At 35.7% G+C, this 20,554-nt stretch overlaps 1 protein-coding gene across 1 annotated transcript in view; it reads right to left on the bottom strand.

The window, feature by feature from the left end:
• LOC150101306 (uncharacterized) overlaps nt 1-20,554 on the bottom strand; it is a 230,171-nt gene that overhangs the window by 24,600 nt on the left and 185,017 nt on the right. The window contains exon 3 of the mRNA XM_090400758.1: nt 13,908-14,013. Within this exon, the coding sequence (XP_090256884.1) occupies nt 13,908-14,013 (106 nt within the window). The remainder of the gene's footprint in view (nt 1-13,907; nt 14,014-20,554) is intronic.

Genomic DNA, 20,554 nt, shown 5'->3' with positions numbered 1-20,554 from the left:
TGTTCCTACGTATTTATATAGTTCTGAACCTAGTTTATCTTCTTCAGGTGATATTCCGTTTCTTGTTTCTTTCAGGCTGATTTCTAATTCTTCTTTAGTTATTTCCTTTTCATTTTCGTTAATTGTTTGCCAGTTGTCTTTTTTAAAATATTTGTCTGTCCACAGTTCTGTATAGTAATTTAGAAATTCTTCTAATTTCAATTCAGTGTTTAATTTTATGTTTTCTTTGGTATCTGCATTTATGTGTTTCGAAATCTTATATACTTTGGGTCTTATTTTATATAAATCATGTTCTAAATTAGAAACAAATTTGTTCCATGATTTTCTATGTCTTTTTCTGACTTCTCTTTTAGCTATGGCTCTTATTCTTTTATATTCTATTTCATCTTCTAATCTTTTACTGCTTAACCATTTGTGATAGGCTTCTTTTTTTTTTTTTTGATTATTTCTTTTATTGTATCATCCCAGATCTTCAGTTTTTTCCTTTCATTGAATTTTTTGGTCTTTCCTAAGCTTTCATTTGCTGCTGCATTTAGTACCATTTCTATATTAAGCCATTTTATTTCTATTTCTTCATTTTGTTTTATTTTATCTAGATATTGGTTATTTCTTTGTTCATATAGCCATTGTACATTTGTGTCATTCAATAGTCTAGTTTTATAAACAAATGTTTCAATTTTTCTTTCTGTTCTTGTTACTTGTAGCCATTTAGGTGGTAATCTTAATTTTATTTTAACAAGGAAGTGGTCACTGCTTATGTCATATCCTCTGTGAAATCTAACATCTAGTGAAAATTATCATGTTTTTTCATTTAATATGAAGTAATCTAATATTGATTTCCATCCTCTTGCTTGCTGCCCAAGTATATTTATGTATGTGTTTATGTTTATAGAAGGAATTCATTATTTTTAGGTTATTATAAACTACAAAGTCAATCAATTTTTTTACCATTCCTGTTTAAAGTGTTCTCCATGTATTCCTATATTATTATTAATTTTCGTGTTTCCAATTCTTGCATTTAAGTCTCCTGCTAAAATTACGTAATCATTTTTATTTATTTTATTATATATGTTTTGTAGCTGATTATAAAAATCAATATTATCCTGTTCTCTTCCTTCTTCGGGCATATAAACCAATTATTGTTAAATAGCCTCTGTCTATTTTTATTCTAGCTTCTATTATTCTTTCATTCCATAATTTATAATGTTTTAACTGTTTTGAAAGGGAGTTATGAATCCAAATCATGACTCCTGCTTGTGCTCTTTGGTCTCTGTCGACTCCACTGTATATCACATTAAAATTTTCAGTTCTCATAGTTCCTTTTAATTTCTTTTGTATTTCAGTGATTACTGCTATTTTAAAATTTCTTTCATTTAATAATTGGTCTAATTCTATTTCTTTATATGCTATTCCTCTTACATTCTAGTTTGCTATTTGTATTATATTTTGTCGTTTCCATTTTTGTTTTACCTTTTCCATTCCAGGGTCGTTTCCCATAGATTCAATCCGATTATCTTCTGTCAGCTTACAAGTAGGATTATGTTCTCCATTTAATAAATTAAAACTCTCACTATTATTAGGAGATTAAGTGATCTGCAGAATTAATGTTTTAATAAAAGATCGATATCCAGGTCCTACAATTTAAACTGTATCCATATTTTTTTCTTATAATATTTCTTTTCTTTCTTTATATTAATATTATAAGCAGACTTAATTATATATAATTAGGCCTGCTTATAAACATTATGTATATCTAAAAATAATCAAGCAGTTCAGAAGAACACAATAACAAAATGAATGGAAAATGGTACGTTTTATATAAAATGCTGAAATTTTTGTAATGGAATGTAAACAATGCACACCTTCATAGCTTTGACTATTATAACAAGAACTGCTTGACTATCACTGGCTCTGCTACGGACAGTAAGTTAGAATGCAAATACTGATAACTCTCATATAATGAAGATTCATGTTTGTGTAGTTCAAAGTTCCTAATAACATGAACTAGCAATTGAGAGTTGTAAGCCCATTATCAGTGTAATAAGTCACAAAAATGACCAATTTAAAGTACAAAGTGAATGCTAAGTTGCTAATGACTGGCCAGATTCTTCTGATTAATGGTACAACTAAGTTTTTATCAAAATGTGGTAAAAGAAACATTGTTATATGTGTACAGAGAGAAGGACAAGTGGTGCCTTTAGGTACTGCCAGCCTGGTTGGGCGAGTGGTTAGCATCTCCAAACAACAGGTTATGCATTTGAATCCCACCATGGGCATGGATGTTCATGATTGTCTTTAGGTGACAGATAACTTTCATTGTAAGAACACCCCTACTTATTTGAGGCTTGAATTGGCTTGATCAAGCTCCGTGTTTAGTCTCTAGAACAAGGTTTCTGGATTATGTTAAAAATCAATAAAATACAAAATAAAAGTAAAATTAATAAAAATATAAAAACGTTCATAGCCCATCCACAACATTAATGCACTATGTGTTTAGAACTATTCATGAGTGAGAGGCAACTTAAAAAAAAAGTAGTTCTTTGGTTGAAATTTGTGCTGGTCATGGACAAGGGCAGCTCATGATAATTTAGACTACAGAGTTGCATAAGAATATAAAAATTGTGTACTATGCTACAGCATGGTAACAGACAATTATTATTATCATCAACTGACTCATCATACGAGGTCCCACTCTCAACATGCACTCTCCAAACTCTCAGGCAATGCATTCCAATCACCCACCACTCTCATACAAAAAATCTACTCCCCCACCCCTCTTGTTTACACGCGCCTTGTACAGCTTCCTGGAATGGCTTCTCGTTCTTCCCATCTCCAGATATTCTATGAAAAATCTCATCTACGATAATCTAGTAATTACCTCTTACCAACTTATGCATCTCGATTATGTCTCCCCACTTCCTTCTGTCCACTAGGTTCTGTAATTTGCAATCTCTCAACCTGTCCTCATATTCCACATTCCAGAGACCAGAAACCAACTTAGTTAATTCTCTCTGAACCATCTTCAACAGCTCGTCATCCTTTTGAAAACCAGGCAACCAAATCTGTACATAGTAATCCATAATCAAAGCCTTGCACAATGGAATCAAAGCATCCTTACTTCCACATGTCAGTGTTCTCTGCATCATTCCATAATATACTGTGTTGTCCTCACAATTTTAGCAAAATTTCCACGAAATTTATATCTACTTTATACACAAGTCTATATCTACTGCCATCCCCAGATCTTTCATCTCCTCCACCTCCTCTAAAGTATCCCCTCTCAATCCTATATTCTGCATCCCATCTTTGCTTTCCATTTAAAACCTCACATTTTGCTACATTAAACTGACATCTCCACACACTTGCCCATTCAGACAGTCTATTTAGGTTCTCTTGCAAATCTATAACATTTGCTACTTCATAACTCTCTCATCAACTATATATCACCATTTAAGCCCTTTCTCATGTCATTTTGATACAAATTAAACGCCCCAAAACAGACCCCCTGGAGCACACTATTAGTGACTTTCCTCTTTTGGGATATCAATCCCCCCCCCCCCAACCAGCTGATACCTAATCAGACAGTCACTCTCCAATCCCATCAATCCAATCTGTTCCAACTTAACTACTAGTTTATGTGGCAATCCATTGAAAGCCTCTGCAAAATCTAAATATACTAGCGTACATGCATCCCCCTTGTGAAATGTATTCGTTACCTTGTTATAATACATAAGCAGATGGCTAAAATGTGATCTTCCTTTAGCAAACCCAAGCTGCCCATTAAAGAGAATTTTACTGCTGTCAACCAAATTCTAAATCCTTGTCCTCACTAGCTTCTCCAACACTTTGGCCAACAACTTCTCCAACAATCCAGACAAGCAAATTGGCTTATATTTCAAAGCCTTAGTTCTTCCCCCCTTTTATTGAAGCAGAACAATTCTGCCATCTTTCAACTCCTTGGGGACCTGGGCTAATCAAAGACTCATGTTAAGAATGTACGTTAAAGCTGTTGTTAACTCTCTGGAACATTCCCTCAAGACGTGCGGTGATATACTATGAAGTCCCATGGTCTTGTTACCATCAATTTACTCAATTCCTCATACACTTGCTGCTTACTTACCATCAGCAGTTCTTCCCCCATTTCCACTGCTCTCAAGTTCTGCATTATGTTACAATCACAAAGATGGAATACTTTAATTACCTGCTCATTAAACACCTCTACTATATCCTCCTCAGTGTTTCTCATTCTCCCAATATCACTGACCAACATTATCCTCCCATAATCATTCTTCCTTCTACTGACCACATATCAAAAAATTCCCTAGGATTTCTTTTAGCATCATTTGCTATTTTCTGCTCATACTGCACTTTTGCTACCCTTACTAAGTGAGTCCCCCTCCTTGCTTGCTCTTTGTACTCATGTAACTGATTATCTTCACTCATCATGTGCCACCTCCACAATGTCTTTTTCTTCCAGATTGCATGTTTCACCTCTTCACTCATCCATTTTACACCTACTCTAGTTAATCTCCTGACCTTTGGAATACACTCAGTCATTGCCCCTGCCAGTTACTTCCTGAGTAGAGACCAAGCAGCATTGATTTCTTTCCCATCCAATTCTTCATGCCATGATGTCGCTGCAAGCCACCTCCTGAGTTTGTCATGAATGCCCACCTTACAGTTCCACATATAACTCTTTCTCACAAAAGTGCTGATATGGCTAGCCACTACCGAAGTGATCACTTCACTGTCATTTTCACGAAATGGAGGAAGATGCGACACTTCGTTTATAACAATATCTTCTGATGAGATAATCAAATCCAAGACCCTCCATCCACATGTAGCCTCTATTATGTACTGCTTAAGGTAGTTATCCCTTAAAAACTCAAGCAATTCATTCTCTTTGATTCCTGATGCAGTCTCTTCAATCCAGTCTATATTACATAATTGAAATCACCCATAATGATCACTCTTTCTTATTAGCCAGACCAATTTGTCTAAACATTTCCTTCTCATTGCCCTCCACATTACAAGGTCTATAGCAACATTCTACAAAACATTTCATCCTGTCCACCACCACTTCACACCATACTGCTTCAAAACTACTGTCAGTATTTGCTCCTTGCATTTCCACTACAAATGGACACAACCCCTCTGCAATCATCAGTAGTACCCTTCCTCCCTTTTTTTGCCTTGTCTGTCTTCATGAAAGACTACATATCCCTCCATCTCTATTCCTGTCAGAATGCCATTCTCATTCAACAATATCTCAGTTATACCAACAATTTTTGGGTGAATGAATGCTATCAACTCCACAATTTCATTTCCCTTGTTTTGAATACTTCTAGCATTTGTAAACATACACACTAGCTTATTTCTATAACAAGTCCCACTGATTCAACTTCTCAGCTATGACTTCTCCATAGCCACTCACCATTCCTGTCTATTATCAATGATATTACATCCCTCCCCCAGACCCAAGTGTCACTCCCACATTTCTGACTATCTTAATCCTTTCTTCAGGGCCGGATTAAGACCCATAGAGGCCCTAAGCACTTAAAAGATTTTGGTGCCCCATATATATGTAATTCAAAATATAAACAATAATAAACCATAAAATAAATTTTTATTTTTCAAAATGAAACAAAACTTATAGTAAGATGAAAAATAATGTTTATTTTTGTATACTTCAACTTTATTTAGATTTGAAAAGTTTTCTCCTACTTTTTTTAATTGCAAAGTCTTTGATCAGATCCTCAAAATTAATCTTACATAACACATCTGCTTCTATACTTAGTAGAGATAAGGCATTCAACCTGTCTTGTTGCATAGTTGTTCTGATAGGATTTTTAATATACTTCAACTGAGAAAAGGAATGCTCAGTTGAGCAATTTGTGACCATTAATGTTAAAAATATACGAAAGGCAATGTCTACATTTGGAAAGGCACACTCAATATTGTCTTCTACAATTATTTTATAAAGTTCAGCATCACTGAATCTTGTTTTTACATTTTTTGTTGCACTGAACTTATGGCGCACATATGAGTGAAATTGCTGAAGCTCAGCTGAGAAATTAGTGTTCAAGTCCTCTGAGTAAGCATCAATCAGCTTTTGACAACATTGAGAATACCTTTCAATTTCAGTAGATGATGAAGTCACTGAAGTAGCATTATGTGGCACATCACTTAGAAAAGAAAATCTCTCTGATATTTCTTTGCATATCTCTCCTCTTCTTCTCATCTCAGTTTCAAATTTGTCAACAGTTGTGTAAAAGGTGGTGATACGAAATTTATCTCTGGCATTCAGATATACTTCTGGAGCATCTCCATCATTGGGTACCTTCTTTCTGATACGTTTGCGAGATCAAACTCGCAAACGTATCAGAAAGCGTTGTAATCAATATCTGGTAGCACTTCCTTTGTAGCTGCTTCATATCTTTCAAATTCATTTCGTAAAGTGCACAATTGGTCAGCTAATGATTCATACAGATCTGCACATGTTTTTAAGTTGACATCCTCATTGTGTAGAACTTAGCTTACTCTATGAAAATTTTGCAAAATCTCATCCCAAAAATTCAACATAAAAACGAATTCTAGCTCTTGCATCTCATTTACAATATTATCTGCTTCTCTTCTAGTGTCTCCCTTTTGTGACTGGTCTTCGGCTATACAGTCTAACGCTTCTAAAATTTTAAGGAAAGATTTCAAAATTGCTGCTGTTGCCATAGCATGTGCCTCCCATCTGGTATCAGAAAGGGATTTTAAGACATTTTAATTTCCAATACAACCTTTAAGAATTGTCCACCAGCTGGTTGAGGCTGAAAAAAAAGGTATAGAGCAACCACACTGTGTGAGAAGAAATTAACTGCCTCTTGACAGCAATCAACAACACTTCGGCCTACCAAATTTAGTGAATGAGCTGCAGGGCACATATATAGCAAACTTGTTTGTTTCTAAACTTTTTTGCTGCATCCCCTTATAATGCCCAGACATGTTAGCAGCGTTGTCACGAGACTGACCCCTACATTTTGAAAAGTTTAGCTGACAAACTTTACGTAAGTACTACAACACCTGATTTGCCATTTCCTCACCGGTATGGCTTTTCATTTCCAGAAAGGTTAAAAAGCATTCAATAGGCTGTCCATCTTTTAACCACCTACCTAAGTACAACACTTAACTGGTCGATATGTGACAGATCTGGTGTTGAATCAACTGACAAACTAAAATAACCAGAAGATTTTACTTCATCAACAATAAGCACATGGACCTTTTGAGCCATCAGTTCAATGAGTTCCTCACAGGTGGCTTTGGACAGATAAGAAGGATTTCCTTTGCCAAAATTTCCATATTTTGCAATGTGACCTGCTAAAAATGGATCAAACTGACTTATGAACTCAAGCAGCCCTAAAAAGTTCCCATTTTGCAATGATCCAAATCTTTCTTCTGTTCCTCGAAAAGCCAAGCCAAGTTCAGCTAACGTACGAATAACAGCTATGACATGTCTCAGGACATGTTCCCAGTAATCACACTCTTCCTGAATTTGTTTTTGAAACTGTTGTAATTTTTTTCATGTAGTACTATCATATCCTGTACACCCCTTGAGGATACATGGCAGGATGCCATGTACCCTCAAGGGGTGTATACCAACAGTTCATCATCATCATCATCATGAACTGTTGTCCCAACCCTACACCTTGTCTGCGAGTTAAGTATGTTAGCATAGAATCTCGGTGAGTAGTGCTTTTTTCATGTTGATCAATTACAATAGTATTTCGCCAGTCACTGAACCTTTCTCTTGTAACAAAATGTGAGAAATTTTTAGGAGCAAACAGTTTACAAACAAAACAATAAACTGATCCCATTGATGGTGAATACAATAACCACTCTCTCTTGTATTCCTCACCATTGGCTTTTGTCCCAACGAAAAGTTTCTGTGATCAGTATCTTACTGATTTGCCACTACTGAAATGTCGGTACAACTTGTTAAATGGCCCATTATGGTGTTGACAGTCACTGGGTCCACAAGCAGTCCAATAATCTACGTCATCAGCAGAGAAATCAAGTCACAAACCTGGATCTTTTGCTATATTTACTTCATCTTTTGCAGACTGAATCATTTCACCACCATCAACATGGCCCACTAAACTTTCATTTTCAGCAATTATTTCAACCTCAGAATGTTTTGTAAAGCAACCTGCATCAACATTTGCAGTAGAGATATCAAGAGAATTTATAGACAAAGTGAGGTCAGTAGTGAGACATGTGCTAGATGAACCTGCTTGTAACATCTTGATGATTCCAACATCATCATATTTTGATTTTGAAGTGATCAAAGTGGTATTTGTGTCCACTTCTGATGACGGAGATTGGTTCTGATCAGGAATTTTTATATAATGTTGTGGAACTTGCGTGAAGAAATTAGTCAGCTTTGCAGTCTTGAAATCTATTTCCAAAATCTCTTCTCGTTTCTTTTTTGATAGTTTTCGCTTTTGTGCACCACTTAACTGAACATGTTTCATCTTGGTTCTTGGGATCTGTTAAATACAGAAATAAAAAGATTATTTTGTTGAATATTAGGCGGCAATCAATACAGTTACACATATCACAGGCAAAATCATACGAACAATTTAATTTTCGGCTTATAGCTGAATCTTGTGCTTTCGTGCTTTAATTAACTCTTATTTTACCAGAGTTGCACTTTGCGACAGCTAGGCCTTTTACCAGAGGCGCATTTCTGAGACAACCATGTGATTTGTTTTATATTTGCTTCTGGAGCCTTTTATAAGACATAATTTATTAAAACAAGACCTAAAACAGCAGAAAAATAAAAAATAAAATGGTTATGTTAATTTTAAAAAATTACCTCATTTGACGCAGAAAGTGGCAGAAAGTGCCAGAAAGCATCGTGAGCGATAATACGGTGTAAACGAACCGTCATGCACGTGGTTAGAGTTTTATTAGGCCTTCTACACGTCATTATTTATTGAAACAAAGTAGGTAACAGTAAGAAAAGATAAAAACAACGAAAAACTAATTAAAAGTTAATTGAAATTAAATTCGTCATCTAACTAAAGCAGAAATTGTGTGGTCCCCCCCCCTTTCCATGATGCCCTAAGCACGTGCTTATTTTGCTTAATGGTTAATCCAGCCCTGCCTTTCTTGCATAGTCACACATCTATTCCTGAAACCATAATCTACACTTCTCATGCAGTGTCCTCTTGTCTATCCAACCTTCCCCACATTTCCCTGTCAACCTTGTGTTCCCTCTCTCTCTCTCATCCTCTTCACTCATGCTACCTATTTTTTTTATTCACAAACTAGGCTACCTACTCCTGCTCTTCCACAACACCTCTTGCTTCCTCAGGTCTTAAATTGAATTAAGTCATTTTCTCTTGCAGCAATAGTTTCTCCAAATGATTCACACTAAATCCATTCAAAAGTCCATCTCATTCCTCTCCTCTTACAAGCCATCTGCAATGGACCACACTTTTTATAACTTTTTTTAATCAGATATCTGGTCACAATATCCAAACAATTATTCCAGCAATCTGTAAAATGTATTTGTGAAATTTAGAGGTATTGCTGCATATGCAGCCATTTCAGGTATGATTGCATGTACCCTTGTTAAACATGCCAGGTATCTTATTATAAAATAAAAGTAGATTACTAAAATCAGATATTCACTTAAACTTATGCTGAAAGAACCTGACCAGGATCCACCTACCCTCATATCCTTATCCTAACTAACTTTTTCAATATCTTAATCACTGCAGCAATGCATGTTAGTTACAATTTGATACTTTTGGAATAACATTAAGGTTATCCACAGAAACCACTCTGGTCATGGATGCTTATTCAAAGATACTTTTGAGGTTCTAGCATTCCTCTAATTTTAAATATCTAATATTTGACTCATAATGATGGTTTACCTACACCAAAAGAGTTGGAAATGCTGATCCTAAGCAACTGTTATTAATGAATGGTGTTTTTCTGTACACTGCCTTTCATGTGTTAATCCTTTCTTTCATACAGTAGTTAGACTGGTGATCAGTATTCATTATTATAAATAAAAGTATAGAGACAACTACTATGTTATAGTGATAACTTCAATTTAATGCCAAGACAATGACTCTGTATTTTAGCCTTCACATTAAGGCCATCATCTGGAGCACACACACTGCTTGGAAAGAAGTCAATGGACCTCCCTCCCACCCCCACAGGCAAGGTGCATCATGCCATGTAAAGAGTCATGTGTTAGTAGATGGTATAAATTGGAGGAATATGATGCTCTCAATTCAGTGTAACTGAACTGAAATTCTAGATGAAATGGCTCCAAGAAGAGAAGTGACAGAGTTTGAAAGAGGAGGTTGTGATAGGATGCTATGTTGCAGGCATATCTGTTTGGCAAATTGTTGATAAATTGGGCCACCCAAGGTCAACAATCAGTGATACCATACTGAAATGAAAGCACAGGAAGTTAACTGCAAGTGCTACCTACAGTGGATGACCCACCACACTCACCGAATATAACTGTAGGGAACTAGAAAAGATAGTAAAAAACGCCATAAGTTGAATATGGAGTTCTGGGCATTGAGAACCGAGGCTCACAACGTGGATTTCCATGGTATGACTGCAATATACAAGCCCTGCATTACCTGAACAAACATGCAGTGTTAGTGTTGTTTTCAGTGGCGCAAAGAGTGTGTAAAGTGGGATGTGGAAGCTTGAAAAACTTGTGTTATGGAACAATGCTCGAACCCCCCCCCCTACTGAGCAGATGGATTGGTGTAGGTGTGACAGATGTCTGGTGAACGTCTCTTACCAGAGTGTGTCAACTATGAAATTTGGAGGTGGCATTATGATGATATGGCCTTGTTTCTCCTGGTTTGTCCTCAGACCTTTGTTTGAGGTGCTACAAACGTTGAACTCCAAGAGGTATCTGAACATCTGAACAATGCAATACTTTCTAATTTGTTCTAATTTGTGGGGTTTTTACAGAGCTCACCATTGTCCCTTTCAGTAAGACAATGCGCCATTACTACAGGATTACTGCAGTCATCGCAGCAAAAAGAGGTCCTACATCTTATGAAGGTGGGCACTTCTTCATTGACTTTTTTGCAAGCAGTGTATACACAAAGAGAAACACTACATTGCAATATACACAATCTGCTAAGTATTATTTATTTGGCTCAGCCATTAACACTACTATCCTGATCTCTGGTGAAAAAAAAAAAAATACATAGCTACAAAAATACAAAGCTAGGGTCCTTATCTATTTGGTTAGAGATAACAGATAATTAAATCAACAACAAAAAACTGTACTAATGGTGGCCTAGAGTCTTGAAGGAGAACATGAAGAACCAAAGATTGTTGGTTGCAGTGAAACTTGGTTAACTAAGGACAGTGGCGCACCCAGAGGGGGGACCAAGGGGCCCGGGTACCCACCAAAGAAAAGGAAAAAACACTAGAAAAATTTCCAAAAATCTTTTCTAATTAAAATTAAAATTCGTTTTTTTTTATTTATGTTGTGTGCTACTTATGAATTAGCGATCACTGCAGATGCTCAGTTATTGGTCGTATGCATTCGCAAAACGTCTACTCAACTCACCCTCCCCCAAAGATTAAGTCCTGAGCACTCGGCTCCCTCCAAGATTAATTCTTGAGTGCGCCACTGACTGAGGAGGATGTTCTAAAAGGGTATAGCATATGGGCTTTGAGAGTATATGGTGTGAAACAGATGTCTGTCTATAAGATACAATGTTTAGTGGGATGTTGCTATAGACCAGGGAATATAGATGATGGGCAGGAATTGTTTACTAGTTTGCATTAACCCAACTACTATACATTTCCTGATCAATATGGGAAAAATTCAACTATTGCAATAAAAACTGAGCAGAGGAGGCAGCATGCAATACTAAGGGAACTGAATTTTTGGTTTTCTTGAGGGACAACTGTCCTGGTGGAATGTGATGGAGGGAATATGAGGATCAAGAAATTTGGATTTGGTCATATCATCAGAGGATCTGACTGTGACTGAGGTGAATTCCAATGTCATACTTGTCTTCAGTTGGTGAAGGTGACCATGTAGAAGTCCTCACTTGGAGGATGAATATGCATGTAGAGATGTCAAGGTAGAAGGAATTCATGTGGAATTATAATGCAAGCAACTATCTTAGACTTAGAAACCAGCTTGCAGCAGCACAATGGACGAAAGAATTTGAAAGAAGAGAGTCAGTCATGTATGGGAGATACTTAAGAAAGGAAAAATTGTTGACAGCAATGGCAGATTGTATACTTTGAGCAAAGAAGTTAAAGCAATTTGGAGTCAAATAGATGACTAATTAAAGGCAAAATGCAGATTATGGAAGACATATAAAGAGAGAGGTGGAGATCAGTTGCATGAGGAATATAAGGCTCAAGCTAAGAAAGTGACTAGTATTTGTAAGGAGAGAAAAATTAGAATATGAGAAGAGAAGTGGCCTTGCAATCCAAGGAGTTTTTTTTTTGCTATGTGGAAAGTAGGAAGAAAAAAGATAGCAGACAGATTACCTTGCTGGATGGAGATGGGAATCAGGTGACCAAAACTGATGACGTAGTTGAGCTATTTAAGCACTTTATTAGAGTGTTCCATCCTGGTACAGCAGGCTTTATTCCTAGAAGGATGATGAATGATGAAGTGATTGAATAGGATGTATTCTGAATACTGACTATGGTAAATGTTAACAAGGCAGGGGAACTGCATTGAATTTCACTGGTGTTTTAAGGGAATGTGCTGTGGAATTGACTATGCTATAACTTAGCTGTTCAATGAAAGTCTTGCAATAGGAAAAGTCCCTGGAGAGTGAAAGGAGGATAAGATAGTGCCATTGCATAAAGGTGGTGGTAGAATAGAACCATCAAACTATAGGCCAGTTTGTATTTCTTCTGTAGTTGTTACCACTTTGGAGAAACTGATAAGAACTCGTATACAGAATTGGATAAATGAAGGCAATATTATTTATGCAAGCCAGCATAGATTTCTTAAAGGACTCTCTTGTTTTAGTAATCTAGTGACCTTTTACAATAGAGTAACACGAGCAGTGGATGAGGATAAAACAGTCATTTTTTTTTTTTTATTTTACAAAATCATTTGACAGAGTGGCATATGACAAGCTGGTTTTTCAGTTGTGACATATAGGTTTGGATATTAGGTTATTGGACTGACAACTGGCTTTGCGATAAATATCAGAAAGTTGTATATGGGGAAAAGCAGTATCAGGAAGTAGAAAGGTTACCAGTGGAGTTCCATAGAATTCAGTATGGTAATCCTATCTGTCCTTTATACCCCTTCTTTGGATTTTGATACTCTTTTCCCCTTGACCATCCATATTGTATAATGACAGTGTCATTATACACTGTCATTCTTCCATGAAGGTTTTTCTGCTGCAAGAAAACAAATCCTAGTTTTTTTGATTTGTCAACTTGAGTGGCTGAGTTGTAATGTTACATTTAACAATCAATGGCCATGAGTTAGCATTCCTTTGTGACATGGATATTTAAGAATGTCTGTGAACATTATACACTGTCATTTATTTTTATTTTACAAAAGCATTTGACAGAGTGCCACATGTATAGTTTTCATTGCTTGGTGTGTTATACCATCACACTGTTCATAAGAGGCCTGCTGTGGCATGAAAAACTTTCGTCTCTAGAAAAGGATTCCATTATCTTATCAAGATTACCTAATTTTTAGCCAGCCCAGAATAAATAATGCAATAAGATTTCTCACCTTTCATGGGTGGAATTATCATTGAAAAAAAAAATGTCAAAGAGTATCATTAGCTTTCAAGACATATATTTACTAAAATCTGTTTAGACAAGAATTCAAAATCTGAAGTGGATCAGAAAGTCTTCTTGAAATATATTACCTGGGATTATAACTTGAAAAAAATGCTCCGTGTCCACGTAATCTAGCTTTAAAATGTCCAGATGCATCATCAATTATTTGAGAATCTTGAGTAGTTAGTAAATGATCTAAAAAAGAGTAAAATGTTTAAATACCATTATTATTATTTATTGACATTAGATCTCAATAGTATCAAAGATTTGCACAGATGATCCCCACTGAAAGAGGCTTTAACTATTTACCATACACTCTCAGGCAATGCATTTTGTTCATCATCCACTCTCCATTCAGAGAGTCTATTCCTTACTCCCCTGCTCTCACCATTCTTACAGAGTTTATATCCTATTCCTCTACCCCTGATAGCCCTTATCAAAAGTGTGTCTCCTTCTATTCTAAAAAAAAAATCTCTTTTGCATTTATCTGCTAACAGTCTCTTACTAATTTACGTCTTAATGTGGTCTGTCTTCATACCTAACATTCTGGAGGTAAGACACTGCTTAGTCAATCTTCTTTAGACTTTATATAGTATATCCCCCATGAAGACCAAATAATTCATATATGGCCTGATCGGTCCTTATATAATGGATTTTCTTTATATAAGGACCGATCTTTTCAGGATTTTCCTCATCACCGCTATACCTATCCTCAATTTCAGTGGCAATGTAATTATTGAACTTCAGATCTCTTATCTCTCCACCTTCTTTAAAATTTCTCCACCAATTGTGGGGAAATTTTAAAGGATGTGGTGGGGAAATTTCCCCGTCACATCCTTGCCTACCAATTTCAAATCCTTACACTTTACAACTCTACTTTCTTCATTTAAACCTATCCCAACATCATTAACATATACCATAAGTTAAACAGTAATGAAAGCCTCTTCATCGGTGGCTGCTATAATTAGTGATAGACGTGGGCCAGCTATCTCTGATTGGCTACCGGTGGAGATTGAACTGCCCACTCAGTCTCCAAAAGCTAGATAGGGTATAAAGGCCTCGCCTAATCCTTATAAGGGAATAAAAGGTGTTAGCTGATTTATTATAATTAAACAGTAATGGTCCCAAAAAAGATCACTGTACTGTTGCCAAATGAAAATCATTAAAAACAGCTAAATCTTTAAAAAAAAAGGAGCTAAAAAGAGCTTAAAAGGAGTTAAAAATAAAAGTTTGAAACTAAAATTTTAGAAATAATAGTTGATACTTTTCAGTTACTTACTTTATTCAAGTTGATACTTGCATATAAGTGGCTAAAGACATCTTCCAAGTGGTAAATTCATCCACGTTTTCACTTGGATTTTCTGCTTTCTTTATTATATGTGACCATCGTTCCAATATTACTCAGTGTAGATGCTGGTAAATGATAGTCTGTACAGCACTTATTGTTATGCCTGAGGCCATACTTGACTGACAGTATAGCTGTCCGCATTGGCTACTACATCTTGTTTCTTAATTTAGTTTTAATTATATTCATGGAACTAAAAATTCATTCAATTTCTGCATTAGAATTTGGCAGTATTCATAAATTTATTGCACACTGAGCAATTTCTTTAAATGGATTCATTCCAGATGCATCTTTGTATTCTCGTACTTCAGTCCAGAATAGCTCAGTGTTTTCTATATTTGTCCGTTTATTTAAGTAGATAGTATTGTACTGGTATTCAGCAGCAACATCTTTTTCTGTTTTCAGCATTATTTCTAAGATGGGAGTAACAGGTTCTTTTATACATTTTAGGGTATTGTCAACAGAAAAGAAGAGATCGTTCTTAAAATATTAGTTTTCAGGCAACCTTTGCTTAAGCTGTTTGAAGAGACCCAGAAAAAACTGTCTTGCTCTATTTCTAAGATTTTGCTCATCATTTTATGTTATTTTATTTTTTTTGTATCATCAACTCTGAAATTTTTCTTTCAAATCTGTAACCAAGATTTGGTTTGGGATCCAAGTAGTCATCAATCTCTGACTCTAGAGGGTCGACTGTGGATGATGGTAGCACTAACATATTAGCAACAGAACGAGAAAGGTCTTCAAATAGTCTCGTCTTATCCAGAAGATTCAAAAATTTTGTTAACTTGCTGAATTTGAACTAGAACAGGATGCAAAAATAAAAAGGTACAACAGATTTCTTTCATCTTTGTACATCTCCCAAAATTTTAACTTTGTAACATTTCTCAGTCACACTCATGACCTCAAAGTGAGTTTTTAATTCCAACCACTGGCTGAGAATTCTGTCTACTGTAGGTTCAATGGAGAGCCACCTCATTGCACAGTTGCTTATAATTTTAAGATGAGCATCATTTTCGTTGATAGTTTGATATAGTTCTTTGTATGCTACTTGTCTTGAAGAAGAATGTGAAAACTACTTATACGTTTTGGCAACTAAAAATTCTAATTTTCTTGGGAGAGATTCTGCACAAGTGTGTGAGACACTGCCAGTTGTAATAAATGGCATACACATCTAATTAAAATTAAGGAGGGAATATATGTCTTCAGTTGTTCATAAACGCCATTATTGACACCGATCATAACACTGGTTTTGCAATGAGATTGTAATAAGATTTTTAATGTCCAGTTTCTTGGTCAAGAGCTTTTTTTTCAGTGCAGCCACAATACCACTAGCATCACACTTTTATAAAACTGCTATGCTCAGAAATTTTGTTGAATTTCTTGCTATAATAAATGATGGCCATTCCTAGAATCTTATTCACTGTGATATCATTTGATTCATCTATTAGTAAGCTGAAATTTTCATCTCCAATATCCACAATTAGATCTTCTTCAAAATGCTCACTTAGAATATTCTTTACAATTGCAGAGCGCTTGATTCGGTGCATTTTTATCTTTATCATAATTTGACTTTCTGAGGTGATATTTTTGCAAGGATCTACTAGATGATCACAACTGTTGAATGATGAGTGACATCAAGGAAATAATGCTAAGCTGCCTTCAAAGTTCGCTGTCTCTTCAGACTTCACAAGCATATTTGTAATAGGAATAGCCTTATATGAAACTGCCACATGTTTCTTAGTTTCACTATGCTTTACAAGCTGACAATATTAGCAGCTATATCACATCTGCAAAACTTACAGTGGCTTTTGTAGCATCACCAGGAACTTCACACAGCCATTTACTGAGCATTCCTATTTGCAACCACTCCCTCCTAAATTTTTTGCTTGTGAACTTTGTCTCTTTGCTCATTTTTGAAGGGCATACAACTCTATAATGTAATGAATTACAATCAGTCTTTGAAAACTTCCCACTCGCTATTGTAACTACCAACCAGAACACTGTGCAACAGACTAATCTGTAGCAGTGCTATCAACTTCAAGGAGACAAAATGGCAGACTGTTAGACCACATGACTTCCGTCATTGCACGTTTGAAATGTGTGTGATACTTGCACCAAACGTACAATACAAATCTTTATCAAATGCTAACATCTGGAAACCTTTAAAACAATTTCTTTAAGAGTAGGTTATAAAAACAACTAAAAAGAGCTGAAACAAGTTCTGAAGAAGCTAGATTTGGAACTAGGTGCTAGATTAAAATTTTTGGAGCTAGGGAAGAAAAAAAGGATCTAGATCTAGCTCCAAAAGAGCTAAATTAGCAAAACTAGATCCCTGTGGTACACCATTAGTAATCTTTCTCATCTGGGATAATGCTGTCCCATAAATAACTTGCTGATACTCTGCTGTTAATCAGCTGTTATTTAATCCAATCCATTTCAATTTAGTTACTGATTTGTTATGTGACATGAGTTGTGTTTAGCGAAGAAGAGTAGTGTGCCCTCCCAAGATGAGTCTTTGGACTCCCTGGAGGTGTCATGCAATAATAATAATAATGGCCTTTTGACTAAATGCAAATTAACTGGTTTCACACAGGATGTATCAGTAAAGATTTTGCTCCTAGAAAACTCTGATCATTTATCCTACAAAACAGCCAAAAAACTTGTATAATTAATATACATATCAGTTAAAAGGAAAATTCAGGACAAGAATTATATTATACCTCACAAAAAAATACAGGAATAAAAACTTAAAGATATTTTAAAACAAAACAAAACTGATAAGGCTAAAGTAGCAAGTCTAGCAATCAGCTTGACTGACTGAATGGTCAAATGGATAGGGTCTTTCTGCAGCCAATAGGCTGTGGGTTGAAATTCCATTGTGTCAAATGTCTACAAAAGCATTTAAGTGGTAGACTAGACAGTTTTTGTTTGTTGGTATAAGACTGCCACACTGCATATTGGAGGCTTGAAATGGTTTCAAAAATACCCTGTCTAGTCTCTAGAACAGGGAACCAGATAATCCAGAACCTATTCGACAGTGCTAATGCATACAATGCATTCAAACTTTTGCATGTTCATGATTTACAACATAAACAATAATTTAAAAAAAGACAAATGATACATGATAAATTAAATCAGTTATTACTGTTACTGAAATTATGAGATTAGGAATGATCTCCTCTAATTAGAAATATGAAAAGGTATAATCCATATTTATATTATGAGAAGTTCACTACATAAAATGGAAAATTACAGTCCAATTACTCTTATATATACCACCTAACAAAATTAATAGAAACAATAATTATGATTCACAGTCAGAATACAGCAGAGCATGTTTCATTAAGGGGTAATTGCTTCTAAGAGATCTTTAAAATTTTCAGGAAGTAGTTACGAGTGCAGTAATGCTGAGTTTGTTTATTTAGATTTTAACAGTGGTTCTGACAGTGTTCCAAATATGAACTACTTCACTGCTAGCTTTCATTCCTCTGGACCCTAAACTATACGAAGAAGCAAGAAATTTAAACTTTGGAAGATTTGCTGAATAAAAATCAAGAAAAAATTATTTATAACAGATTTATTTTAAAGATAAATTAATTATAAAGAAAAGTAAAATAAACAATTTATTATTTATTTCTAGTCTACACGGTTAGCCTGGTGGTTGCACACTTCACAACTATATGCCTGGGGAAGGAGTGTCCTAGGTTCGATTCCTGTTGGCGACATGAGGAGCTGAAGGATCTTCCTCAGCCATAGCCAAGTCAGCTGGTCTTGGGCAGTAGGGTTTTTCCCCAGTTTATCCTGGGGTTTTTCATCCTGCAAAGCAGGCAAACCGGCCAGTGAATGGTTGAGGTCCGATGATTAATAAAACCTCGACACCGCAAGGTAAAAGGAAAACGAGATCTCATCTTATCTCATCTTCCTTTTAGCTTCTTTTACTTTGCAGTGTCAAGGGTTTATTAATCATCGGACCTCAAACTGTTCACAGGATAAGGTGGTCAGCCCTACACCCCGGTGTATCCTATGTCCTGTAGTGTTGAGTTCTCAAGGCTGGTTTGCCTGCTTTGTGGGAGAAAAACCCCAGGATAAACTGGGGAAAAAACCCTACTGTCTATGCCCAAGACCGGCTAACTTGGCTATGGCTGAGGAAGATCCTTCAGCTCCTCACATCACCGACAGGAATCGAACCTAGGGCACTCCTTTCCCAGGCATATGGTTGCAAAGCGCACAACCACTAGGCTAACCGCACGGACTGAGATGATATTATTTATTTCTTATACTTTTATTTTAATGCTCATTCAAGTACAACAAATAGGTAACAAGATTATTTAGTGAAAGAATAATTAGCTTAATAAATAGATGGACAGGTAATTTAGTAAATAGATAAGACTTGCCCTTTTCTAACGAGAGCTCAGTGTTCTGGTTCCTCATGAAGGCCACTTGGACAGCTTTTGTCCATCCAGATGGTACAATTATAACATCACCCAAATACAGGACCAACTTAAACTACTAATATCACTGTTCTTTTTCCTTTCCTCCAATTCTACCAAGTAGAGCTTAGCTTACTACATTCCTTAGACTTTCATCAGTAAGAAATGAAATCAGAAGAATTATGAATAACTTAGATACACGAATAATTCATCTGGTACTAATGGCATCCCTCCTATTATGCTATAAAACTTGCTCTTAAACTAACAGCTGTTCTGTATCACATTTTCAATGTTTTCTGCTTGACTGGCATCTCCCATACAGAAGAGAAACAGGCCTGTAATACAGCCCATTGAAAAAAAAAATGAAATAAATAATAATAATAAATTTTATGTGATCCACAAGAAGCTAGTATTTCAATTAGAAAGTTATCATAAGCTACTTTCTTCACTATATGGAGTCTGTAATTAACGATCAGCAAAACAGATTTTGTCACTGTTGACATTGGAGAAGTTTGGAAAAATTCACATGGTTTATCTCTAGCTCCTATACTTTCAGTTATTCTCTCCCTCCTGTATATAAATTACCTTCCCTGAACTCGCGTCTTACAGCTTTTGCAATGACAACACTTACTATTCTTTTTCATTTGACAAATCTTGTCGTACACAATCACTAGAAGTTTCAAGATCTTCCATAATCAGTGCCATAAAACTCTAATCTCCTTGCTATTTTCAGCAAGGTGAGGATAATCTTGTAATCTTCACTGCTATCAAAACCAAAATACAGTTCTATCATGCTTCTTGCAAGAAAAGCCTAACTTCTCCTCCCTTTCCTCTTGATACCCAGATTTTCAGACACATTACTAGTACAGTAACGAGGATACGAAGCACCTGTGGCAAGTATCTAACTCGCGCACCCTCCAACCCAAAAAATGACAAAAATTTTGTCATGAGCAATATGTTA

Source organism: Typopeltis vanoorti, chromosome 11 (assembly GCF_054136105.1).
Source record: "Typopeltis vanoorti isolate ZY-2024b chromosome 11, IOZ_Tvanoo_1.0, whole genome shotgun sequence".
Lineage (NCBI taxonomy): Eukaryota > Metazoa > Arthropoda > Arachnida > Uropygi > Thelyphonidae > Typopeltis > Typopeltis vanoorti.
Note: the sequence above shows the minus strand (reverse complement) of the source record. Positions and strands in the feature narration are given on the sequence as shown.